This window comes from Panthera leo, chromosome A3 (genome assembly GCF_018350215.1).
Source record: "Panthera leo isolate Ple1 chromosome A3, P.leo_Ple1_pat1.1, whole genome shotgun sequence".
In the NCBI taxonomy this organism is placed as follows: Eukaryota; Metazoa; Chordata; class Mammalia; order Carnivora; family Felidae; genus Panthera; species Panthera leo.
In genome coordinates, this window is record NC_056681.1 from 115,585,538 (window position 1) to 115,612,570 (window position 27,033).

At 41.0% G+C, this 27,033-nt stretch overlaps 2 protein-coding genes across 7 annotated transcripts; one reads left to right on the top strand and one right to left on the bottom strand.

The window, feature by feature from the left end:
• Window positions 1-4,730: 4,730 nt before the first annotated feature.
• YPEL5 (yippee like 5) lies at window positions 4,731-20,816 on the bottom strand. Of its 6 annotated transcripts, none has more exons than XM_042933336.1 (4): window positions 20,730-20,816; window positions 17,777-17,981; window positions 8,158-8,322; window positions 4,731-6,636 (listed from the first exon to the last, which is right to left on the bottom strand). In XM_042933336.1, exons 3-4 carry the CDS (start codon window positions 8,296-8,298, stop codon window positions 6,412-6,414), a joined length of 366 nt encoding a protein of 121 aa, XP_042789270.1. In that variant the 5' UTR covers window positions 8,299-8,322; window positions 17,777-17,981; window positions 20,730-20,816; the 3' UTR covers window positions 4,731-6,411. The 6 variants fall into 6 exon arrangements, with proteins under 6 accessions (XP_042789270.1, XP_042789271.1, XP_042789272.1 ...); XM_042933337.1 differs by lacking the exon at window positions 20,730-20,816 and adding an exon at window positions 19,656-19,750; XM_042933338.1 differs by lacking the exon at window positions 20,730-20,816 and adding an exon at window positions 19,267-19,344.
• Window positions 18,778-26,836, top strand: LOC122215266 (translation initiation factor IF-2-like). The gene is made up of 3 exons (XM_042930339.1): window positions 18,778-18,786; window positions 19,660-21,746; window positions 26,473-26,836. Exons 1-2 carry the CDS (start codon window positions 18,778-18,780, stop codon window positions 20,785-20,787), a joined length of 1,137 nt encoding a protein of 378 aa, XP_042786273.1. The 3' UTR covers window positions 20,788-21,746; window positions 26,473-26,836.
• The last annotated feature ends 197 nt before the right edge of the window (window positions 26,837-27,033 follow it).

Sequence of the window (27,033 nt, forward strand, 5' to 3'; positions counted from 1 at the left end):
AAATACTTTCTAGCAACTGGAGCCTATGCTAAATAACTCATTGACTCTCACTCAATTTATAGGAATGTATTTTATTTTTGGACTACTATATGGCTTATAAAGAATTTTCACACACATTCCCCATAAATTTTTTTTTCCATATTTTAACATTGAGGCAACGAGGCTTCAGGAGGTTAACCGACCTCAAAGTCACACTGTGGCGTTCAGTTTTCTGTGACTCACGTTGTCATTTCCAAAATAAAAGCTAATATTAAAAAATAGTTGTTGAAAAAAATACTGCTTGAAGCTGTGTAAGCTGAAACTTTGGATACTAAAACAAACATGGTAGAAAAAAATCACTTCTCCCCAAAACTAGAAACCAGACTATTTTTATAATCTTTGTAGTTTCCAAGCACGTTCTCACATCTGATTTCCTTTGACCCCCACAACAACTCTACCCTGTTGGAGTGAAGTCCTCTCGCATTTGGGGGCACTGTGAGACTGTCTCAGATGTTCTTTTCCAAGAGACAGGTCAGACTGGCAGTTAAGGGCTGAACTTCTTGCGTACTCATGCCATCTACTGGTACTTTCCTGGGATCATGAGTCCCAGCTGATAGTCTATTAAAAAATATTTTTTCTTCATTGTAAACTTCAGCAGGGGCCACTCAACTGTTTTACTCCTTATTACTCAAGTCCTTGAAAATACTGCCTCCTCTCAATCTTTGAAACTTGTTTTCTATGGAGCCTACTTTAACACAGGACCTAAGGTTTACTCAGAAAGGGATTGGAAAAGTTTCTGGTTCCTCTTGGCATATCGGCAGGTTTTACAAATGCGTCTGAGCACCTTCCAGTTGGCTTGGAACCTGTGGGAAGGAAGATGGCTTAGCTAGGGAAGGAGAACTCTCAGAGAATCTTCATGTGTCCACACTAACACCTCCACTTTGCCCAGTATTTTCTGGGAGGGCTACAACCAGCGAGTGTTGGTTAGCTGAGAAGGTCGGTGGCCCGATGCTGACAGCTCACCCCATGGTACCTCAACAGTTCGTGGGAGGGGAGTGAGATTCTGGGGAACAGCTGAAGCCAACTTCCCAATGCAGGGACACACCGTGTGGGGTTTCTCCAACTGGACCAGATCCTGAAAGCCTCTGGCCAATCCTCAGGAACACAAATACCTCCTTTTTCAAAGCTGGGCTTTGCTCTGGATATGTTTTCTAAATTATTAGATGCAATTGGTCTTTGTACTTTGCCTTAAATCCAGGGACAAGACATGACGTGTTCGTTATCTTTGGGGCAAATCTACAAAGGAGGGTCAAAATGAGATGATTTGGTATATAAACCATTTTTGCCATAATCTTGGGACTCTAAAAATTGGATCAATACTATTATAGCAGTAGTGTGGAATAGGCTAAGACAACACAGGAGAAAGAAAATTAGGTTTGGAGTAGTCACTACCTATTAGTGAACATTCTTACAGGATTCTTCTCAAAAGTTATCTTGTCTGGCTGCGGGGGAAATGGAGGTTTTATTTTTTCTTTATTTACTTTATCATTGAGGTTATATTCAATGAGCCTTTTACCTTTTCTTCCTTCTGTTCCATGGTAGGAGAAAAATAGGAGCTTTGACAATTTTTGAAAGCGAAGTAAAATGTCTATTCTTTTGCCTATGAAAGGCAAAAAGGTCAAGATGATAACATTTGATAAACAGCAGATTTCTTTCCCTAAATTGTTATAAAGGCATATTAAGACCAGGAAGGATTTCAAGAGCTTCGAAAGCATTCTGGCCATTCTTTAATTCAGAGTAAAATTGGAGTAAATTGTGAAGGATTGTAAAGGATTAATGAAAAACAGCATAGTTATTCCATACATTTGCATAATACTCAACAGGTTTTTAAGCCAGGTATTCCACTATGTTTTAACAAGAACCATTAAGATAGAACTTGTGTTTGTAATTTATACTTAAGAAAGCGAAGGTTAAAAGGTTAAAACGAAGGTGAAGCCAAGGAGCACTTGGGTGGCTCAGTCAGTTAAGTGTCTGACTCTTGATTTCTGCGCAGGTCAGGATCTCATGGTTCATGAAATTGAGCCCTGCATCTGACTGTGCTGACAGCGTGGAGCCTGCTTGGGATTCTCTCTCCCTCTCCCTGCCCCTCCCCTGCTGGCACTCTGTCTTTGTAAAAGAGCTTAAGTCACATACTTCGCGAAGTCACATAGCTAGTAAATCATACTCAACACTGAGTCTTTAAAGTTTAGTGATCTTTTAGAAACTTTTTCCCAGGAGACTCTTCCTCTCCTTAAAAGTTATTATCTGTTGGATTATTCATTTTAAGGATCACTGTTTTTAAGCAGGTGGCAATCTTATTAATCCTTTTTTCTCTCCTTCCTACTTCTCTATGGGCCTCTTGTGAGAAACACCTGTTTGTACCAGGTGGTAACCATAACCATACATTATAGTAGCCCCTCCCCACCCCCTTATCAGCAGGGAATACGCCTAAGACTCCAGTCAATGCCTGACACTGAGACAGTACCGAACCCTACACATAGTATGTTTTTTCCTGTATGTACAAAAGATAAAATTTAATTTATAAATTAGGCACAGTAGGAGATTAACAATAAAGTAGGACAATTTTAACAATATACTGTAATAAGTTATGCAAATGTGGTTTCTCTCAAAATATATTGTACCTTTCCTCTTGTGATGATGTGAGAGGATAAAGTGCCAACATGATGAAAGTGAGCTGCATGACAAGGGCATTGTGATGGGAGTCACACTGTCAGAAGGATCATCTGCTTCCTGACCACAGCTGACCACAGGCAGTGATTGATTGCTCAGAAAGTGAGACCACAGATAATGGGAGACTACTATATTTTGAGTTTGAATAACCCTTTGAATAGTGATTATCATGTATTCACAGACAGGTTATGTTTGCAGTAGGGTAAAAACTCTGGGTTTCTTGGCTCCCCCTCAGAGACCAATCCAGTATCGGGAAAGGGAATGGGGGCATAATTCAGTTTAACAATCCTCCCAGGTGGTCAGATTACAGATGACGTCACAAGCCTAAATATGTAGAGTGTTGTCCAGGGTCACAAAATCCTTAACGGTGCTTTGGAACCTGTGTTTTACATACATAGTATAATATACAAGCTTCAATTTGTTAAGTCCCACTATTTTAAAACAAAGAAGCCATACAATTCACTCAACTTTAGATGGGTATCCATCCTAATTTTTCCTTTTAGTTCTGCTTTATTTCTATAGTAATTTTCGTATCAGTGCAAAGTGCTAGCCTTTAACAGTTTTTCAGTTTAATCTTGCTCTACTCCCAATTCACACCTTCCCTAGAAGGTTTTATATGGCTCCTGGTGGGAAGCTGGTGTTAAAACAGGCATGCAATAGTGGGTATCTATTTAAACTGAGATATTTTTATAACCAGTGTGGAAATGAACCATCATAAACATGTCTTTGAATATTTTACAACTGGTAGTTTCCCAATCCTGCCAGATCAAGATTACCTGTGGACTGATTTCAGCCTGGGCTGGGGCCACCTCTGTATTGAAACATCCCATGTGACTTTTACGAATAGGTAAATTTAGAAAACAGACATGGTACTACTATTTTTCTCCTCCAGTGCCAAAGTAGCCACTCACAAGGGAAACATAAATCATTACAATAATCACTAACAAATGCTTAACCTCAGAAATATTTAGGTTCTCTTTAAATAAAAGCACTCACGTGGCTTAAAATCAAAATAACTCATAGCCACTGTCACTTAAAATTAAGAGGAAGGGTTCTGGGGGCACCTGGGTGGCTCGGTCGGTTAAACGTCCAACTTCAGCTCAGGTCACCATCTTGCAGTTTGAGAGTTTGAGCCCCACGTCGGGCTGTGTTAACAGCTTGGAGCCCAGAGCCTGCTTCAAATTCTGTGTCTCTCTCTGCTCTTCCCCTACTCACATTCTGTCTCTTTCTCGAAAATAAACATTAAAAATTAAAAAAAAAAGGATTCTGAAGTCTTCAAATATTAAAGCTTACTCTGTCCATCCCTCAGTGACCCACTGATTATGTGATATACTCCCCTGTATTTGGTCAACCTCCTCATCCCAAAGCAAAATCCTTCCCATTAGTGCTTTCCCATCTCCAGTGAACAGTGTGTTTGCTTTTCCATAAACAATCCAATTCAACTGGATCTTCCACGTTGCTTTTTTATTTTTGCAAAGATTTTAAGAGGAAGACAGAAGACCTTGTTGTTCATTGTGGTACCTGCCAGTCGCTTAAGTTAATGTAGTGATGGGTCATTTTATTTGTTCATATACACTATAGTTCATCAGTGCCTGAGACAAAGTCATCTCACAGAAGTTAGTGCTGGTAAATTCAGTATCTCCTGGTGGAGATTAGGTAAAGTTGAGCCAGAATGTCACTTTATCACTGCTAATTGAAGAAAGCCACAGCTACTCAAAGGTATGACATATGTGTTCACGTTAAAACTAAGACAAGATGAGGAGTGCCAGGGTGGCTCAGTCTGTTAAGCATCCGACTTTGGCTCAGGTCATGATCTCGCAGTTTGTGAATCTGAGCCCTGCATCGGGCTCTGTGCTGACAGCTCAGAGCCTGGAGCCTGCTTCTGATTCTGTGTCTCCCTCTCTCTCCCTCTGCCCCTCCCCCAACTCAAGCTCTGTCTCTCTCAAAAATAAAAAGTTTTTTTTTAAAACTAAGACGATTACTAGAGAAGGCTCAGTGGAAAATAAGTAATATTGCACCAATGCAAGACAAAATATACTTTATTGTGACAGCAAATGCTCATAGTGCTGCAGATAAGGCAGGCTAGCGGGGATGTGCGTGTAATCCAAGGCCAGTATGGAAATGGATGGGAATGAAAGCTGGTTCTTAAAGCTTGATTTATTCCACGGTGAAGGAAAGATCATTTGTGTCCACTTCTCTCAAATGCAGTATTATACACCTACTTCATCAGAGACCTATGCCTCTAACCAAAAGCCCGAAGGCAAAAAAGAGAAACTTAATCTTAACTGTACTCAGAAGTCACTTCTAATACCAATGACAGAAAGATTTTGTTAATTGAGGCAAATATCCTTTCTAGACAAAGACCTAGAGATTGAGCACGCAAACATCCATTCACACATTTTAAATAATTAGCCAATTTTAATGTTATTTATTCCACCAGAAACAAATACTAGAATATCTAGAAATAGTTTGGATAAAGAAACATTTATATTTTAATACTTCATAATGTTGTAAATTTGGGGCTAAAATAACACCCTGAGTCACATTTGATCCCTTTCTGCTTGAAAGGACCAAGTACAGTTTAAATTTCAATAGTTGAACTTCTGAGGGTAGATCTGAGAAAATAATGCTAATGACAGATCTAGTGCTTTGATGAAACTATTAGGTTCTACAGACTTGTCAAAATCAACACAAAACTGAGGACAGGCTGAAAACACTTTGCAAAGCAGTAATTTTAGATAGGCTCCTTCATTTCTCCCCTTCTTTTAAAACAGATGCAGATGAAATGCTTTCTGCATGGATGCACAGACATTCCGTTGAACTCTTAACGCAGTACTAGGAGTTTAAACAGTATGCTTTAAACAAAGTAATCTCTACACACTCAATTTAGCTTAAGAGATGAAAAGAAACACTACCAGGAAAATTACTTATCAAATACTCTGCTCTTTTAAAAGGTGTTTTTAAAAGCAACACAGGACCAAAAACATCCAACTATCACTTTATTTATATTACTATGCTTAAGTTACATGGAAAAGACAACCAAGCAGTTCTGCCCCATTTCAGGAAAAGTTTCCAATCAACACCAATTACGTGGTGACAAATAACTAGGACTGGTGACATCTTTGGGTCAAGACTGACAAGGAAGGATGGGCTCTGGTGCTACGGTTCATCTCCAACAAGAATATGGCACAATGGCCAGCACAAGCCATACTAACACTGAACCTTTAGCGCTGGTCACAAATTCGGATCTCTTCCCTGAAGCTAGCAAATCAAGTGAAATAACTGGGTTTAAAAAAAATTTTTTTTAAATGAAGCCCAAATAAGTTTAAAAACCATGCTCTTGACACATTTTTCCTTTCAAAATTTACATACAACACACTTTTTCACTCTAATAGCCCAGATTTTTTTCCTCACATAGCCCATCACGTAGCTGCAGATAGACTATTCTGCCTCAAGATGTAAACACAGGGGAAAAAAAATTAACAGCATCTGCATAATATTCTCTCTACACACTGCTGCTGGATGGAAAATTGAAAATTAAAAAAAAAAAAAGAAAGAAAGAAAGGTTCCATCTTAGATTCTCACAACCTCTTGTTCCGCAGTTCATGAATCCGACCCTGATGCTAAGGTGACAGTGTATGTAAGTAGATTTTTGTTTTCAGTGAAGGAGACCTGGGAAGAGATGGAGTTAGCTCTTTTTCTTCAAGAGTTATCGGATGGTACATGCTCCTCAAAGCCCTCGCTCTCTCGCACTAGAGCGCGCTCCAGGATCACACGGCCTTCCTTATAGCGCTGGCTGTCTTCAGTGGCAAACTCATAGATCCATCCCAGTTTGCTATTGCAGTTCTTGCAGCTCACGTCTCGAACCATGTGGCGGCCAGTGAGCATGACCCGGTCTTGAACTTCACTGTACTGCAGGTTAACTACCTAAGAAACAGGGGAACACAAAATTGCAGAGCCATGTGAGTTGCTGGCCCAAAAAGCACACACTATTGTGGTTGATGCAATGACAGCAACTTGAGAAAAGCAAACAGCAGTTGTTACTTTAGTCAAACCTACCATACCCTTCCCAAGGGCTATTTTTAGAAGCTGCTGGGAAAGGCAAATATCTGGAAATTGCACTGGACATCTAATGCAATCTTGAATTACTATACTATATACTAGTCCTAACCACATTATTCATATACACTAGTTACATTTCTGTGTTGCAGCGAAGAGTCCTCAACTTGGAGTTGTAAAATGTTGGTTGGGATCTAGCTGTCATCATTCACCATTCAACAAGGAGTTCAAATAAGGCTACCAATGTAAAAGAACCTAGTATGCAACTTGTATTCCATAAAAAAGGTTTGCCAAATCTGTTTCTGGAAATACATTTTATACACAAACCGAAAAAGACACACTAAGCCAACTATAGATCATACATGGCAATACACAGTTTTTAAGTGGATTCAAATAATCTGTGAAGAATTTCCAACGATTCTGACCATCCGAAAGTCCTCTACACTTTACTCTTCTGTAAATGGCCAGATAGTAAATATTTCTGGCTTTGAAGGCTATATGATCTTTGTTCTAACTATTTAGCTCTGCTGTTGTAGCACAAAAGCAGCCACAGGCAATACATAAATGAATGACTATGGCTGTGTTTCATTATTTACAAAAACAGGCAGCTGGCCTGCCATAGTGTACCAACTCCTGCTCCATCCCTAAAGAAAGATCAAGGGGAATACACTATCAATTCTTTGAGAGAAAAGCTTATTTCTAAGTGGAACAGAGGGGTGTCCACAGGGGAAGTTTAGTTGACCTTTTAAGAGCAGTACCTTAGACTAGTTCTGTCTCTTAGCCTAAAAGATTTGGAAATTCAACTCTGCTAGTACACATTAGAGATCTCCAGGAGACAGAATCGGCTCAACCAATTTTAAAGCCAGCCAGAAATTAGAGAAGTGGGCAGACTAGTCATTAATTAGTAAATCGGTAAACGCTCTTCCCCTTGGCATGCCATAAGCCACAACATAATCAGAAGGATGACTGGTGAGCATAAATTAGAGCAAGGGAAGTTGGTTAGATGATCTTCATTCAGTTGCACTGTCAAGCTATGAAAGCTTAATGCAGCTATCCCCACATAAGGACAAATCAGTAACATGGGTGTAGTGGCATTTCTATGTTCTTCCACAGTCCATGAAGTCACTACTAAATTCTTATACTGAATGTTTTCTAAAGCAATGGAGACTACTCTTCTTATTGTAACAGTCTTCAAACTTTCATGGTAAAAAACTCACATTCTAGTAATCCCTTCCTAAGGTCCCAAAGGTAAGCTAGTGGGCACTCATTTGAACATGCAGATTATAGCTCTCATTTCTGGTATCTCCAAACTCTGAGAGGTATTCTAGTACTGCTGTCAAATACATTCACTGAACCCACTTAGGAAATGGAACTGGTCTTCCCACCAACCTTGTTAAAAAGAAATGCTCTGCCAGTGGCGCCTGTGAACCGAGTAGAGATGAGTTCTGAGCGGTTGGTCAGGATTGTATCGCAGTTTGCACAAGAAAACAGACGGGTACCACCAATGTGATCAAGGAAAATTCTGCCCATTTTTATAGCTGAAGTTCTAAAAACCTAGGAGCAAATGGAAAAGCACAAGAAAGCATTATGATTAAAAAAAAAAACTGCTGGTATCTACTTGGTGGGAGTCATTTATACATACATATATATGAGAACCATTTATTCATACATACATAAATTATATATATAAATAAAATATCTACTTTGTAGTAGGACTCCTTTGCAGCACTCATTATGGGAAATAGTTGACTCTGTACTAAAGGATCCAAGGTTCATTCACTGAACAAATAAACAGGCAAACCAAGCTAAGAACCGTTTAGAAACAGTGAGCCAAGGAAGCAAACATGTTTAGGCGAGGCCAGAACAAGATCACTTCTCTCTTGGTTGGTATGAAAAGCACAGGAAAAAGTGGAGTATCAAAAACTGAATAATGAGAAGCACAGGCAGAGATGTCAGAAAGGCTTAGGCTAAGTGTTAAGTGTACATTCTGAGTATGTATAATTTGAGGAAAGACTTGTGGGGCATGAGTGGGATGATTCCAAGAGTAGAAAAAGGGGTGATCAGAAAACGAGAAGAGGGGAGTCTTGGTCCAGAGCATGGGGTGGCTCTGGTCATCAGGTACCTCTACAACCATGGAGGGGTGATGGCATTAACATTAGGTTGGAGTCTGTGGAGCACTAGGTGCTTATTTCAAAATTGTCACAATAACTCTGTGAGGTTATCACCCCCACTTCATAACTTATCCAAGGTTATTAAGTGATCAAAGGTTACACAGCTTTCAAGTACAGAAAACCATGACTGGAGTGCAGTTCACCCAACCTAAAGCCAAAATTCTTCCACTGCCCTGGCATATGGCTAGGAAAACAAGAACAGAGAAGAAGAGAAAGAGAAGCCATTATTACATAACTTATGTTTAAGAAATCACACTGATTCAATTTATCACAGAAGTGCTGAAACATTGGGGGGATGGGGGGGAAGCTTTGAATCCAAATTCCAAAACAAGAATAATCACACTTCAGGATTTCAAAAGTTAGAGAGTGAATATATGCAACTCCTTCAATTTACAGCAATTAATCCCCTTAAACGCTATTTTTTAAAGATCTAGATATAGTCAAGAATACACAACAGCTCTCATTAAAAAAAGAACTTATTCCCAGTGTGGCTTTCAGCTCCTGTGTTTTAAATATTTGTATTACATATATTTTAAATGGCATGCAGAGTTGCTATAGCTGCCACTATGAAAAATAATCTACAATTTATGTTTGTAGTAAGAATCCACTGTCATTTTAAATTTGGGGAAATTTCATTACAAATTAAAAATTCCATTCCTTCTTACATCTGTGAACTTCTTCCTTAGTTATTAGGTGGTCCTAAGGTCATCAGAAAAGTCATTATCACAAAGATCATTATGACTTCCATTAAATATTTTGATATGAAAGTTTAAGAAGAATGAAAAACAAATGGTAAATACAATTAAAATCTGTGGCTAGTGAAAGGAAAACCACTTCACTTTAAGCAAACATGCCAATGAATAAACCCTGGGTGAAAATGACACCACTTAAGAAATGGTATTTAACTTTTTGATTACATTTTTGCAAAATGACAACAGAAGGTAAAACTATCGTTTCAGCCTTTAAAATGATAGCTTTCCCTTTTCCAAAGACTTAAGAACACAGTATTTGTTACATAAAGGTCAGAGGTTGCAAATTTGAGGCCTGCAGGCCGAACTCGTTTGGTGGCATAGGGGACACAGCAATGAACAAGACAGGCAACCCTTTCCTTACAAAACATATGTCCACTGTGGACATGTTTAATGTGGCCCACACAGTTTATTAATAAAAAACAGCTGGGTCACCATTTAAGACTTGAGAGATTTCTAACGATAGAGCCTGTATTTTTTTTTTTTTTTTTTAAACAATGGGGAGATTTGGCACATGGGGCACCTGTTCTCATAAGGCAACAATGACTAGAGTTGAGTGGTAGCTGCAACTCCCCTGAGGTCATTCTGTCTGCTCAATCACCACTCTGCATCACATAATTACTTCCCCTGTAAGACATCGGAGTGTATGACTCTTCACATAACCAAAGCATGCAACGGCTTGTGAGCAGGTGATCTGGGTCATGTTTCTTAATACCAGTCATCTACAGAAAGTAATCAACAGCAAGGTTTCCTGTCCTACGTCTTAAGACACAGTGCTGGGATTTTGTATTTCTCTGAAAACCAGTATTTGTGCAGTTCACCCCCCTGCTTGGGCTTCTGGGACTCACTACTTTAAGGCCAATTTTTCTCCAAACTTTTAAATATAATATTCATAGTGTAACTTATTTCAACCATAATACAGAAGTATCTAGATGTTTTTGAATTGGCCATGGCAGACACAATGCTATTGTGGAAAATGTACTGGGCTTCAAAACAAACTCTGCCTATACCCTACATCATTCTATCTTTGATTCAAAATTACAATATAGCTTGACTATTTGCTACTGGCCTTTTATCCTAAATGGGGTAAAGAGATTTAATATGCTTTCTCTTCCCTGCTTCAAATTCAGTCTATTTTTTACTTTTACCCAAGTATTTTTACTGGATTCAATTATATGATTCATTACCAAAACCAAAAATATCTGTGCAGAGTCACTATTTCTAGTTGTGGTTTCCATTTATAGAGTACTATATATGTACACAAAACTGTAAAATGTAGTTCTTATTTGCCAAAAAAGCTAAGTTGGAATGACATGGAATCTAGCAAAAACCAGCAAAACATCATTTTCTGTCAAAAGTCTTTAGGAAGTAGAAAAACCTGTGCAGGGTGGGGTCATCAGGTTCTAGGTGTTAAGCCTTAGCTTTGCAGGGCTAGGAACAACCTACTACTGACTCACACTATCCAAATTCTCAAGAGGCTGGTATCAATCACAACGCCACTTTATTATTTAAGGAGGAAGGTCATTAAAAAGCTAAGACGTAACACCTGAGTCAGGCTTCTTGGGATCTGGGGAATATATTAAACTCTGCCTTACACCTAGTAATTAGTGTCTACACTGCATGGGACACTGCACTTGGTACTTTACATACCACATTTAATCTTGACTTTTCTTAACTAGGAATTTGTCACCCTCCTAGGTAGAGGAAGAAATAAAGTCCTGACACTGGCCAAGCTGGGGCCTGAATGAAACCTTGCCCCAGTTCTTTTGACTCTTTATTCTCTAGTGACCACTGGGCTGCCAGATTCAGATTTACCATGTACCCTTCCTGCCTCCATGCTGATCCCTCCTAGATTTCCTTTCTTGGTTGGTGGCCAATTCAAATGACACACTCTCCTAAATGAGAAACCCTGGCAACTTCTTAGAAAAATTGCAAAACCAACAGTACTTCCTAAATCACTTTTGGAGGTCTTTCCTCCTTCCCCATCAATGTCTTAATTCAAATTCTCATCCCTTCTAAATAAACCTCTTGTGGCTAGGGACTGTGTTATTATCAAATGCAACACACATTCACGGGTGTCACTATACTTGCGCTAAACTTAATAGCACTACAAAAATAAGGTCAAAGGCATGTGCTTTAGCCATCTCTAAGAGCTCAAATAGACTACTCCTTCACAAACTTTGAAACTTTTTGTCTGACAGAATATAGCTAATTCTTTTAAGAACAACCCCCCCAGATTTTTAAAGGAATAAATTACACACCATAAAATCTAGCCACTGTAAGTTTACAACCGAATGATTTTTAGTAAATTTATAAAGTTATGCCACCACTGCATATCACCACAAACCAGCGTTAGAATATTTCTATCACCTCCCCCAAATTCCCACAAGCCCCTCTTCAATCACAGGCAATCACTGATCCATTTTCTGGTTTTATGTTCAAAATATTTCCCAGATATGCTAAGTCCCTTGCTTAAATTTAGAAGAGTCCCCAAAACCCTTCAGCCACATATTTAAAAAAAAACCTTAAAACTGAGCTTTCATAGATGACTAACAATTTCTGTGTCAACTGTAGGGACACCTTATCGTATCTTAACTAGTAAAATGCACGCTTTGGTCTCTGTCAGTGTTGAAGTTCAAGTTTATAACCAAAACTAAGGTCAAATGCATCACAGCTAAAGCTTTAAGATGTGTTCTTTCTTTTTAACATTTCAAGCAAAACACAATTTTAATAAGTACTATTCCCCCAGATAATTTAATAAATAAGGTCTCTTTGGTACTCCTTTTCTTAGTTCCAGGTTATTAAAATCCTTAAAAGCTTGAAAGAACTACCAAACGTGGTTGTTTATTGGTAGGCTATTATCAGTTTAACTGAAGTTACTGGAAACTTGAGAAGCCAAGTTGAAAATACAAGTGAAATTCATAGATGATCTATACATCACATTTAGTAACTGTTTCAATTTCCTTCCCCTTGAAAATTTAGCTACTTAGAATTTCCATTTTCTATTTTAATAGGAGACCCTAGTGAAGCAATCACATTTTTAGAAACTATACCTTTTTAACAGAATTTTAAAAAATTTACACGATTTACAGAACTTGTAAGAGAAAAAAAGAAATGTTTTTTTCTCTTTGAAAAATCCATGAAAGACATCTCCAGGAATGGATTACAAGTGACTCTTGAACAAAATGGGGGAGAGGGGGATGGTTAGGGATGCCAACCCCCGCCCCCACCTTGCACAGTTGAAAATCTGCAAATAACCACAGACTCCCCCAAAAACTTAATAGCCTATTGTTGACCAGAAGCCTACGGACAACATAAACATAACATAAACCACAGCCAATAACATAAGCATCAAATAACACCTTTTCTATATTAGATGTATTACATACTGTATTCTTACAATAGAGAACATTAAGAAAACTATGAAAAAATACATCGACAGTATTTATTGAAAAAAATGGATGTATAAGCAGACTCATCAGTTTAAACTTGTGTTGCTCAAGGTCAACTATGTTAAAAATTAGACAATATGGGGGTGCCTGGGTGGCTCAGTTGCTTAAGTGCCCTACTCTGGATTTTGGCTCAGGTCACGACCTCACAGCTCCAAGCACAGAGCCTGCCTGGGATTCTCTCTCTCTCCCCGCTGCCCACACATACTCTAAAATAAATAAACTTAACGTGTTAGACAATATAGACTATGTAATTTCCTAGTTTGAGGCCAAGTCAATAAAATATCTTCCTAAAAATGGCTATTTTTAGGTCAGATTTAAGTTTTGTTTTTAGCAGTTTTAGGTTCACAGCAAAATAAGGCAAGATTTTTGTCTTTCAGAAATGTGTGAAAGGCAGGTTTTGTATGGATAGAAGTTTTCAGCCCCTTTGGAGAAGTACCAAGGAGTGCAATTGCTGGATTGTATGGTAGGTTTAGTTTTGTAAGAAACCACTGTGTCTTCCATTTTATATTCCTACCAGCAAGGAATCAAAGTTCCTATTGCTCTACACATCCTTGCCAGCATTTGGTATTGTCAGGGTTCAGGGTTTTGACCATTTTAATAGGTGTGTATTGGTATCTCGTTGTTTTAATTTGCATTTCCCTAATGACATATGAAATGGAGCAGCTTTTCATATGCTATTTGCCATTTTTCAATCAGGTTGTTTTCTTTTTGTTCAGTTTTTAACAGTTCTTGGTATGTTTTGGAGAAATCCTTTATCAGAAGTCTTTGGCAAATATTTGCTCCCAATCTGTGGCTTATCCTCTTACTCTCTTGACATCTTTTGCACAGAAGTTTTTAATTTTAATGAGTTCCAGGTAATCAATTATTTCTTTCATGGATCATGCCTTTGGTGTTGTATTTAAAAAGTCACTGCCATATGCAATACCATCTAGATTTTCTCCTATGTTATCTTCTATGAGTTTTATAGTTTTGCCTTTTACATTTAGGTTTGTGACTGATTTTGAGTTAATTTTTGTGAATGCGTGTACAGTCTGGGTCTAGATTTTTTTTTTTTGCATGTGGAGGTCCGGTTGTTTTAGCACCATTTATTGAAAATACTATCTTTGCTCTGCTGTATTGCCTTTGTTGCTGTGTCAAATATCAGCTGACGATCTTTACGTGGATCTATTTCTGGGCTCTCTATTCTTTCCCACTGATCTATTTGTCCATTCTTTGGTCAATACCATACTGTCCTGATTACTGTAGCTTCATATTAAGTCTTAAAGTCAAGCAGTGTCAGTGTTCTGACTTTATTCTTTTCCTTCAATATTGTCTTGGCTAGTCTTTTGCCTCCTTATAGAAACTTTAGAATGCATTTGTTGATACTCACAAAGGAACTTGTTGGGATTGGGATTGCATTGACTCTAAAGTTGGGAAGAACTGGTATCTTGACAACATGGAGTCTCTCCATTTATTTCATTCTTTATTTCATTCATCAGAGTTTTGTATTTTCCCTCATACAGATCTTGTCACATTTTGTTAGATTTATACCTAAGTATTTATTTTGGGGTACTAAATACCATTGTTCTTAATTTCAAATTCCACTTGTTCACAGCACATTTCTATACATACATATATATAAATCAGTAACAAATATGGTGTCCTGTTGGTTAGTCTGGCTCATTGCTACATACTTTCCTTAAAAACAGGGGTCAGGCCCTCAGCTGCAGCAACTTCCTACTCGACACATCTCTGAAGGCAAGGGAAATAAATGCAAAAATGAACTACTGGGACCTCATCAAGATAAAAAGCTTCTGTACCGCAAAGGAAACCATCAACAAAACTAAAAGGCAACGGAATGGGAGAAGATATTTGCAAATGACTTATCAGAAAGGGTTAGTACCCAAAATCTATAAAGAACTTACCAAACTTAACACCCAAAAAACCCAAATAATCCAGTGAAGAAATGGGCAGAAGACATGAACAGACACTTCCAAAGAAGACATCCGGATGACCAACAGACACATGAGAAGATGCTCAACATCACTCATCATCAGGGAAATACAAATCAAAACCATACTGAGATAGCACCTCACACAGGTCAGAGTGGCCAAAATCAACAACTCAGGAAACAGATGTTGGCAAGGATGTGGAGAAACGGGAGCCCTCTTGGCACTGTTGGTGGGAATGCAAACTGGTGTAGCTGCTCTGGAAGATAGTATGGAGGTTCCTCAAAAAATTAAAAAGAGAGCTACCCTATGACCCAACAATAGCACTACTAGGAATTATCCAAAGGATACAGGAGTGGTGATTCATAGGGACACATGTACCCCAATGTTTATAGCAACACTTTCAACAACAGCCAAGTCATGGAAAGAGCCCAAATGTCCACCAACTGATGAATGGATAAAGAACATGTGGTATGTGTGTATATATGTGTATACACACACACACACACACACACTGGAATACTACTTGGCAATGAGACAGAATGAAATTCTGCCATTTGCAAAAATGTGGATGGAACTGGAGGGTATTATGCTAAGTGAAATAAGTCAGTCAGAGAAAGACAGATACCCTATATCATTTAACTCATATGTGTAACTTGAGAAACTTAACAGAAGACCATGGGGAAAGAAGGGGAAAAAATAGTTTCAAACAGAGTGGGAGGGATGCAAACCCATACGAGACTCTTACATACAGAGAACTGAGGGTTGATGGGGGGTGGGGAGAGGGGAAAATGGGTGATGGGCATCGAGGAGAGCACTTGTCAGGATGAGCACTGGGTGTTGTATATAAGAGATGAATCACAGGAATCTACCCCCAAAACCAAGAGCACACTGTATACAACGTATGTCAGCTAACTTGACAATAAATTATACTAAAAAAATAGTAACAAAATATAAAAAGTAAAAGAAAAGAAAACAAAACAAAACAAAAAACCCCAATCAAACAAACAAAAAACAGGGGTCAGGCAACTAAGGCCAGTGGGCAAAATTCAGCTCACCACTTGTTTTTATACCACCCACAAACTAAGGATGGTTTTCACATTTTAAATGGTAAGAAAAAAACAGAAAAATAATCAAAAGATTATTTTGTGACACATGAGAACTATGAAACATTCAAACTTTAATGTCCATAAATAAAGTTTTATTGGGACATAATCACGCACATTTGCTTATACTTGACAGCTGTCTCACCCGAACAGCAGAATTTGAACAGTTATGGCTGAAACCTTATGGCTTGTAAAATTCACAATATTCACTATCTGGCCCCTGACAGAAGGTGTGCTGACCACTGTTAAAAACTCCTTCAGATGGCGAACAGGGTTTTTCACTTAGAAAGCAGATAGTCTTTTTTAATTAAAAAAAAAAAAAAAAAAAAAAAGTAAACTTAGTTGCCACTCAGGGTTAAGGATCAACAGGAATACCAGACAAGATCAATTTTATCCTGCTCCCCTTTTCTTCAGATTTCTCTAGCTAAAATCTTTAACTTTCTATAATCAGATTAGCTCTAAAAAGATTACAAAAATAAATAATATATTCCTAGCTGCTGCCTTCCATTTCCAGGATTTAAATAACGTGGCCCAGATATTTGAATTCTGGAGTCAGACAGCCTGGGTTCACATCTCAGCTCTGCCCCTTGTAAGCTGTGTAAACTTTGGATAAGGTATCTTCTGCTTCTTCAGCTGTGAAACAGAGACAGCATTACCCATCTCTCAGTTGTGACAATTAAATGGAGAGAATACATTAGGAGAACAGTGCCTGGCACATCATAAATGTTAAACAAAGGTAAATGCAGTAAAACTAGCCCACCCCAACTTCCCCTTCCTATTAAAGAGGAGAAATCAAAACACAGACTATGAAACAAACAACTGGCTTCATCTCCTGTTCATCACTGCAAAGCTAAGTGATGAGGTGACAGAAATTAAAAGCAGAAGGAAAGTTAGAAACCTTGTGAAGCATCTCAAATTCTCAGTGTCACAGTTCCAGGTCTTAAAATAGGTACACGCCCTCCCTGTGGTTAATAATCCAGTTAGGATCCAACCCTGGCAGGCAGAATTCAGCAAAGAAAGCATTTTACTGTCCAACCCTAAAAACTCCAGAGAGAATAGTAAGCATTGATAAGTCTCTAAGGATCCACTGATGGGAAAACCCCCCATTCACAGATAAGATTCTTCCTCAGTAGAGAGATTAGTTTCTTAGGGCATTTCCACAGACCACAGACCACACAATACTGGGACTCCACCTATTGCTGGGCCAGTAAGAGGGGCTTTTCCAATGCCAGGAGGTGGTTGGCAAATACAAGGTACAAAGACTCTCTCCAGCAGGGAATTGTGTAGGAGCCCAGTACAGAAAGGGCTGAAGAAATCTGCCCTTTTAGAGGAGACTGTGTTTTGCAATAGTTCTGGTAAAATGAAAACATGCTGGAGCATGTTTATCTACTTTTCAGTCTCTCCCGTCTCCAAAACAAAGGAGCAAAATCTAAAGACTTTAAATAGTTGATTACTATAGTTAACATTTAATGCTGTTATCTCATCAACTATTTTCATACTGATTTGTGATGGAATTCTACTTAAAAACTACAAGGGAGAAAATACGTTAAATTCATAATGTATCATAAAATCAATTTACCAATTTTTGTACAAAATATTTACCAAGCCAAGGTTTCAGGGACAAAAGCAAGCTGTGTTTTCCTCTTGTTAATTCTCTTGCGATACCCGATCAGTTTTCTTTACTGTGTCAAATGATGTTCTAGTGGTGGAATCAGCTCTTCAACTGACAGTAACTTCACTATTTTGGTTCCCGTCCTTCAAATAATGCCTTTGTTGTTGTTGAATGTTTTCCAGGTTTACTATATTTCTATAATACGTATTTAGTCATCACTAGAAAATAGGAGTAGTCATGTAACTCAGTGAGTCAGCTAAACAATCTGAGTTGGTAATCTCCCCAAAACACCCACTGGCAAGACAAATTCAAGATCTCTCCTTTGTTGTGATGCAATACCGTGAGTCAAAAAAGCCTCTTATTGGATAGACTAGAGTATAAATTAACTGTCTGGTTTCCTAATTCAGGTGTCAAGTAGCAAGTTCATGTCATAGCTAAGGTTCAGTTCCTACATTACCCAGCCATTACTACACAGGATTACCAGAGAAACAGATGATTTCTACAGCCATTCAGGCTCTATAAAACCTAAAGTGATATTCTTGGTGCAAATATACTTAGGACTATGTTCATATCTCATGAATATATTTAGAACTAACTTTCACATCTCGTGAACATATTTAGGACTGTTAGGCCTGTATTGGAGGGTACTGTCTAATTTAACATCTTTTTAGACTTATTTTGGTTTTATTTCCCTTCGCTTTTTAATGGTTTCTAAACCTTTTTCTCTCTCCTACTACCTAAGTAGAACAAAAGGCAAGCAAGTCTAGGGAAAAGTCCTTGATAATCCAGAGACTATGTTTAGAAACCACATGTATGTTACCAACCTTACTTTTCTAAAAATCCAATTTCATTAGTTCCCCTGTACAGAATTAAATAGTTTACTTGAGCACATTTTATCATCTCCCTCTCTCATAGAGAAGATGGTTGCTAGAGATAAACTTCAAAAACAAGTCAACCAGTAGGCCTGCATTGGGCACTGAGCTGGGAGAGTATGATAAAGGTAGACATCGGTCTTTCCCAGGAAGTACATTCTACCTGGTGTTCCAGTACCTACCCAGAAAGATAATGGGAGATGGAAAATTCACTGTGTGCCAAATTCCACCAGCTCCACCTTCTCGCTATTTGTAAATGGTCCAGGCCTGTTTTTTCTTCTAGGCCTGGATGTCCCCCAAAGACTCCCGTTTTCCAGGTCGGGGCAATACCGGTCCAGTTCAAAATGCTTCCTACTTGACTCTTACCCATTTTTTTCACTGCCCCCGTTTTTCAACTTCTATAACACTTATTTCGTATTTGACTAACGTTTAAGTTTACATGGTTACTCAATTTCATTTGTTCATGACTTTTTACTAAGTTACAGGCTTCTAGAGAAAAGACCATGAGTTCTTGGTAATTTCCATCTTATCTAATACAGTACATATATGCCATAAACTTTCAGGAAGAGAATACACCTAGACACTTCACATCTGGCACAAATATTTACCCAGGAAACACTTCATGTATTTTGGTTCAGCTGTGTGCGAATTCGGCTGCAACACTGTATGCGCGGCTACGCAAAGTGAGCTAATATCCTATTACCCCCCCCCCCCCCTTCCGCCCCCAGTTACTTCACCAGCAAGGCTAATTTTCCAAAAACACAAGGTTAGCTAGCCTGAGGTTACTTCAGGTTTTCCATCTGTCAGAGAGACCTGGAATAAAAATCCTCAGATTACCAACAAGGCCCTGTAAACAGAAAAAGTTTAAAAATAAATGAGCTGTACACCTTCCCAGCCTCTCCCTTGAAGGGGGGGATTAATAAGAGTCAGGATTAAACAGATCTTTGTAGCAGTTCCGTTTTCCAACTCCCGCTGTTCATAATACTCATTGTCTTACCTAGCTGCCTAAAATAAAGGAGCTGCGAGAGCACGCCCACCCCCCAGCCGGCGGCGGGGGCGGAGGAGGGAACAGGGAGGAAGGGCGCGGCCCCCTCCGCCGGCAGCCTGCGACCGCGCGACCCGCCAGCCGCCTGCGGCCCCAGCTGGCCCCAGCTGATTGTGGGCACGTGACGCCGCGGGCCAATCGGGAGGGGCCGACCGAGCGAGGCGGCCTCCTCCCGCACCACAAACACGGGCCGGAAACAGCTGAGCGGGCGGCGGCGCGGGGTCCCGGCCGGCCCGCCGCAGCCCGGGACGCCCGACGGCTGCCCAACAGTCCCACCCCGCCCTCCGCCAGCCCGGCGGGGCCACACGCTCGTTCCTGGGGCCAGCCAGCGAGCTGCAGGGCAGGGTGGCCGGCAGTCACCCGGGGGGGCAGACACAAAGCCAACGAGGCCCCCCCGCTCGTGCCTAGTGCTGGGCAGCCGGGACAGCGGCCCTTTTTAAAGACGACCCCCGCCCGTCGCCCAGCAGAGCTCGGACTTCACTTCGACGCCGGGGGCGCGGCGAGGCTGCAGAAGAGCAGGCCTCCCGACGACCGCGGCGGCGCGGAACCCCGGCGCGCCCCCGACACTGCGGCGGGGACGCGGCCCGTGGGGGCGGGGCAGCCGGGGCGGGGGAGGTTGCCGGCCAAACTGCCCGCGGAAGGGCCTCCCAGGCTGCTCCGCAGATACTGGCCGGGCGAGAGACTGCGGCAGGAGGGCGCGGGCGCCGAGCGGAGGGGTCGCGGCTGCTGCGGGCGCGCCGGTCGCCCCGGCTGCGCGGCGGGGGCGGGCCGACGGCGGCCGCCGCGCCTGGGCCTCACAAAGAGGAAACAGCCCAGCCCGTCTACCCGCAGCCCCGGCGCCGGGACCCGCCCAGAGGGGTCGAAGGCGGCCGCGCTGGGACCCCAGAGGGAGCGCGGCGAGAAAGAGGCACTTCCTGCCAGGGTCCCCCGCCCCGGGCCGATTCCCGAGTGCTTCGAAGCCGTCGACCTGGAGGGCTCCTCAGCCTCCACCGGGCTCCGAGCCCGGCCCCCGCCAACCGCACTCACCCCGAGCGGCTGTGAGATCCGCGGCCGCCGGCGGTTCTTCGCTCCACAACTGGGATGAAGCCCCTCGGCCACCCGAGTCTCCAGGTTTAGTCAGGCCCTGGCCTTGGCCCCGCCTCTCCCTGGTTGGGCCTCAGCGTCAATCACTCGGCGTAGCTCCGCCCCTCGAACAGTGGGCTCTCCCAGTTGGCCCAGAATGCCCTTCATTTCTAGGCCCCGCCCTCATTCCCGGCACCCTGCCCCTTCCGCTGGGCCCCGCCCCTTTTCTGGCTCACCCTCCCCCACTCCCTCTCCCCTCCGCGGCGCTGCCCACCCCTCCCAGAAGCCGCAGATCCTGAGCCAGCTCCCGCAGCTCGCCCCGCCCCTGACTCTACTCCTCGTACTCGTGCAGCCAATCAAAGAGGCTAACTCTGCCCCTTCTCGGGAAGAGGCCAATGTGAAGAGACTTAGGATCCACCTCCTTCCCAGCTGAGAGCACACAACACAGCATCCACGTGAGTCAGCTTCTTAAAGGAGAAGGCTCAGCTTTCTAATTGCGGCAGCTGTAGGACATCGCGCGTCATCGGCGTCACCAGGTGGTAGCTAAGGCCTAGCTTTTTGAGGCCCAGTAATGACAAATGAAAACCACAGGCTGTTTTTCTAGGCAAAGGAGGTACCTAGATAGTTAAAACGTACCGTGTAATTAATTTCCTTGAGACTGCTTACTCTAGTCACTCCTTATAGAGCGCCACCATTTACTTACAAACCCCGAACCCTTTGAATCCCAGCATATAGGAAATCCTGAAGAACATCTATGGAAAACGGCATTTTTCAAGTGTGCTCGACTTAATTTACAACTCTCTGAGTTTTCTGTTGGTAGTGGAAGTGATTTTCAAGAAGATGATAAAATTCAGAATCTTTTACATGGAGATTGTCTGCCTATGAAAGTCTGAGGTTTGTTGAAAAGGGTTGCTGTTCCTATAACCATCATGAACACTTGAGATAGAAGGCTTTGCGTCTCATTTCATTAGCATTTCCCAGGTAATTACATTATGATCTTTGCCTGATTTTGAGGATGAAGTATAAATATTTGATGATGCCTATTTCTCAGACAAAAAATAAAGGCTAACATTTGAGGTTAATCTGCAAGGTGTTTAAAGTCATCAGGGGCGCCTGGGTGGCTCAGTTGGTTGGGCGTCTGACTTTGTTCAGGTCATGATCTCACAGTCTGTGAGTTCGAGGCCGGCGTCGGGCTCTGTGCTGACAGCTCGGAGCCTGGAGCTTGCTTCAGATTCTGTGTCTCCCTCTCTCTCTGCTCCTCACCTGCTCACACTCTCTCTCTGTCTCTCAAAAATAAATAAACATTAAAAAAAAGCCATCTTTAGTGAGTAAGAGGTTTTGAAGCAAATACTAGCAATTTGACTTCTCATCAACCTCAAAAAAACCACAGGTATTTTCATGCAGTTCAGATAAAAACCTGATCATCAAGGGAAAACAAGCAGATAGGAAGTTTTTTTCTTTTAAGTTTTATTTATTTATTTTGAGAGAGACAGAGACAGTACAAGTGGGGAAGGAGCAGAGAGAGAAGGAGAGAGAGAATCCCAAGCAGGTTCTGCACTGCTAGCACTGAGCCATGAAACTGTGAGACCATGACCTGAGCGGAAACCAAGGGGGTCCAATGCTTAACCAACTGAGCCACCAGGTGCCCAGAGATAAGGAAGTTTTAAACATTTTTAAGTTTTTTTCTCATTGTTTTGTTTTTACTTAACTTTAATTACAAAGTAACACATGTTCATTGTAGGAAGGTCATACAGCCTCATTTCCTAACAGAAACCTGTGTTCTCTGCTTACAGTTTCATGTACATCCTATTCTTCCTGAAACAAATGTATATGAAAGCATATTGCACCTCTTACTCCGTGCATCTAAAAGCCAGTGCAACTTTTATCTACAAATTTACTTTTGTCTATATCCACAGTTTTCCGTGGTATGACTTCACCATCTTTTATTAAGCATTTTTTTCCTACAGACATTCTTCAATCTTTTTCTATTAAATGTACTGCTGTAAGGAACATGTGTGTTCACTGATAACCTGTTTGTCAGGTATTTCTGAATATAATCATTTGAAATGGACATATAGTGTCTAAACCCACAGGAATGAGTTGTTCTTAAAAGTGAGCACTTTTGAGTGCCAGGTAAAACAGTAGAGAAGACTATTTATTTATTTAACAAATACATAGTGCTAACTGTTCTAGGTTCTCTCACATTAACGCAGTGAATTTTCATGAAAACTCTGAGTTCAATACTGTTATCCCCATTTTACAGATGAGTCGACTGAAGCACAGTGATTAACAAATGTGTCCAAGGTCGCCTGGTGGATATAAATTACAAATATTAAGCACAGCATTTAAAAGCTTGGAAGGGAATGATGAAAATCATATTTTAGAAAGATTAAATGATAGTCATATGCAGAGTTAAAGCCCAAATGTGAGGTAAGGAGGGCAGGTAGGAAAGGAACAGAAGTTGCAGGTTTGACTTTAACAGAAATGGCAGCACTGGACTGATTGATTGTTTATAGGTGGACTAAGAATTTTCCCAGATAAGCCAGAGATTTTCTAAGTGACTGATGGCCTCCTGTTGCCGGGTATAGGGCTGTTGGGAAGGTCAGTTTGGGGTGGAAGACGATGGATCCCCCTGATGGTGGCACACCCATTAGAAATAAAGAATATACAGTTGAAGATAATGTAACAAATATGGAAGAGAAATGAAAAAAGGTAAGAGATTTTTAAAGATGGTCTTGTTGGGCTTTTGGTTACAGTTGTGTTATACCTTTTAGTTTAATTAAAATTTTTTTTAACGTTTATTTATTTTTTAAGACAGAGACAGAGCATGAACGGGGGAGGGTCAGAGAGAGGGAGACACAGAATCTGAAACAGGCTCCAGGCTCTGAGCTGTCAGCACAGAGCCCGAGGCGGGGCTCGAACTCACGGACCGCGAAATCATGACCTGAGCCGAAGTCGGACGCTTAACCGACTGAGCCACCCAGGCGTCCCCCTTTCAGTTTAATTAAATTTGGGACAAATTAGTACTTTATAATACTGAGACTTTCCCACTAAGAACATGGTTTGTTTATCCATTCTTTTATGTCTGTATAATTTCATGGTACAGCTACCATCCGTTTGGTTGTTCATATATCTTCTTAGGGCTCTATTTAGGTATTGTATATTTTCTGAGGATATTATGGGCTGAATTATGCCTCCCCATTCATATGTTGAAGTCCTAACCCCCAGGTATCTCAGAATGTGACTGTATTTTGAAATCCAGCCTTTAAAGAGGTGATTGAGTTAAAATGAGGTTGTTAGAGTAGGCCCTAAAACAATCTGACCGGTGTTTTTATAAAAGGAGATTAGGGATGTGAGCGCAATCTGGCTGTGACATTTGTCACCCCTTTGATCACCATGGTTAATTTGGCTGATCTGGCTGGCTAGGGAGGTGTCCCCTTCCTCCCTCACCACTGCATGTGCCTGTGTCCCTCTCTGAAGCTGCATACTTGATGGAAGAAGACGACCTTCCCTGTTAGAGAAGGACCATTCTTCAGTCAAGGGGAGACAAGTAGCTGCACTCCTCTGCTAGAACCTCCAAACAAGTTCTCCAGGTCCATTCGTAGGAGAATGTGGGGCAGTCAAGCTTCCACAACTCCAGACACCTCCAAATGAATTACAGCTTGTGGACATTTGCCTTTCTTAAAAAAGACAGAGATTACTACATAAAAAGGGATACCAGGGATGTGTGTACATATAGAAAAGACCATGTGAGGACACAGAGAGAAGGCTACCTGCAAGCCACAGAATAAGGCCTCAGCAGAAACCAACCCTGCTGACACCTTGACTTTGGACTTCCAGGCTCCAGAAGGGTGAGAGATAAATTTCTGTTGTTCAGGCTACCCAGTCTGTGGTATTTTGTTGCATCAGCTGTAGGAAACTTAACAGAGGGGTTGCTGTGAATGGAACTTCTATTATATATTATAACTCTTCTTGGTTATTTATTTTGTAGGAAAAATAATGATTTTGTAGTTTATTTTCCCAAATATTCTAGATTAGTCTGTCTTCAAATGATCATAATTTTGTCTACTTCTTTCCAATCATTTGCGTTTTATTTGTTTAAGTTTCTTTGAGCACATGTGTGAATATTTTGGTCAAAACTTCCTTTGGGGTACCTGGGTGGCTCAGTTGGTTAAGAATCTGACTTTTGGTTTCAGCTCAGGTCATGATCTTGTGGTTGGGGAGTTCAGGCCCGTGCTGGGCTCTGTGCTGACAGAGCCCTCGCCCTTTCTCTCCCTCTTTCTCTCTCTCTCTTTCACACACACACACAGTAAATAAATAAACTTAAAAAAAAATCTTGTATTGCTCGTTTGTAAGTTTCCTTTTTTAAAAATAAAAAATGGGTGTGAAAATTTATCAAATACCTTCTTAGTGTCTATTAAGATAATCATGTTTTTCTCTTAGCCTATTTCATTATATGATATATTACAGTAACCCATCTCTAACATTAAACCAGCTTTGCATTTTGGGATAAAAACTTTTTTATCACTTGATATGTGCTAACTCTGACATTGTTCCAATACATAAAATCAGAAACATGAGCATATCAACAAACACCAACATACTCTGTGCATTATTCTGGTTGCTGACTATGCTTTCTGGCGGAAACTCTCTGATATGCCCCAAATAGGTAGTTCAGTATCACAGCTACAAACCTGGGGTCTGACTTTCAGAATGCCCTTCTGTTGGTGCTTCCGTGGACCTCTCCTTTGCTCTGATTTTCCTTCTCTTGGTTTGAAGGACTCTTACACTGAAGCTGGGCCCTTGGAGATAAGACCACCTTTCAAGTGCAGGCTTCATGCCCAGCTCTAAGTCTCTCTGCCTCCTCACACTTCCCAAGACCTTGTAAATCTCTTTGCTGGAGAAACCCTGAAACACTTGGACCTCCACCCACCTCTGTTACTCTCTGCAGAAAATCATGCAGACAATTTAGAGTCAGATTAAGACTGCTGGAGATGAGCTACCTCAAAGTTTCTCAATCTCAATATTTCCTCCTCTGTTTTCTATTTTCTTGGCACTTTCTCCAGTTAGAAGAAAGACAATCTCAAAAAAAAAAAAAAAAAAAAAAAAAAAAAAAAAAAGGAGGAGGAAGAGGAGGAGGAAGAGGAGGAGAAAGACCATCTTTTTTCCTTTCCAAAGCCTGATGGACACCTATACCTGGAGAACAATTCTCGATCTTGAAACTCAGGCAATCTTTAAGAGAATCCACATCTTGTCTTAATAGTACAAACAACACATATTTCCTTTTTTCTTTTCTTTAAGTTTATTTTTATTTATTTTTGTTTGAGAGAGATAGAGCATGAGCGAGGGAGGGGCAGAGAGAGGGAAAGAGAGAATCCCAAGTAGGCTCTGTGTTGTCAGTGCAGAGGCTCAAACCCACGACTGTGAGATCATGACCTGAGCTGAAATCAAGAATCGGATGCTTTACTGACTGGGCCACCCAGGTGCCCACAACACGTATTTCCTTAGGCGTAGGGTTGTCACTCCCCTCTTGTGCCTGTTAACAGACCACAATCCCCCTGGCTCCTTCAACCGCTGCAAGTACTTACCATCTCTCTCTTGTTGGGACCCTACATACAAGTAATTTGCCCTCACATCCAACACCTAGGTTTAGCCCCAAGTAACCTCTTAAAATAACTTGTCTATCATTTCCCTTGTTTTATATTAGCATCACCTTCATTCCTCCCACCCCCATCCTGTTGCCTGGAATGTGGATGCCGCCTGGACCACAGGACCAGGACTTTGCCCTAAGGATGGAGGAGCAGACGGCTGGAAGGAACGTGGACCCCAAACACTGCATAGAGTAGAGCTGCCATACTAGCCTGGGACTGCATGATTTGGGTTTTGTTTTGTTTTGTTTTGTTTTGGTGAGGGGAGGGGAGGGACACTGCATGTTTTTTACTTTAACCTGAATTTATGAGAACTTTGGGTAATTTAAACAGACCAGCTCCTTTAGGCAGAAACATATATGTAAGTGCAGTCACAACTTGGTAGTTAAAATATCAATGTTAATTAAAATATTAATAACTTTCTCTTGAGTTGCAGCCCTGCCACTTTACTAAAAGCTGTCTCAAAAGTCATTGTTCATAAAATTCAGCTACATCTTTTTGGACTGCACAGATTCTATGTGGTATTTGAAATCATCAACCAAACATTCAGTCTTCCAACTTTTTATTCTCCTGGCTTTGGCAGTAGAGTAGTTACTTGTGGTAGACGGAATGATGGCTGC

Coding starts and splice junctions, on each gene's coding strand:
- YPEL5 (XM_042933336.1), bottom strand. CDS start 8,298: ATGGGCAGAATTTTCCTTGATCACATTGGTGGTACCCGTCTGTTTTCT. Junction 6,637..8,157: donor GAGCATTTCTTTTTAACAAG/GTTGGTGGGAAG, acceptor CCTGTTTCTTAG/GTAGTTAACCTGCAGTACAG.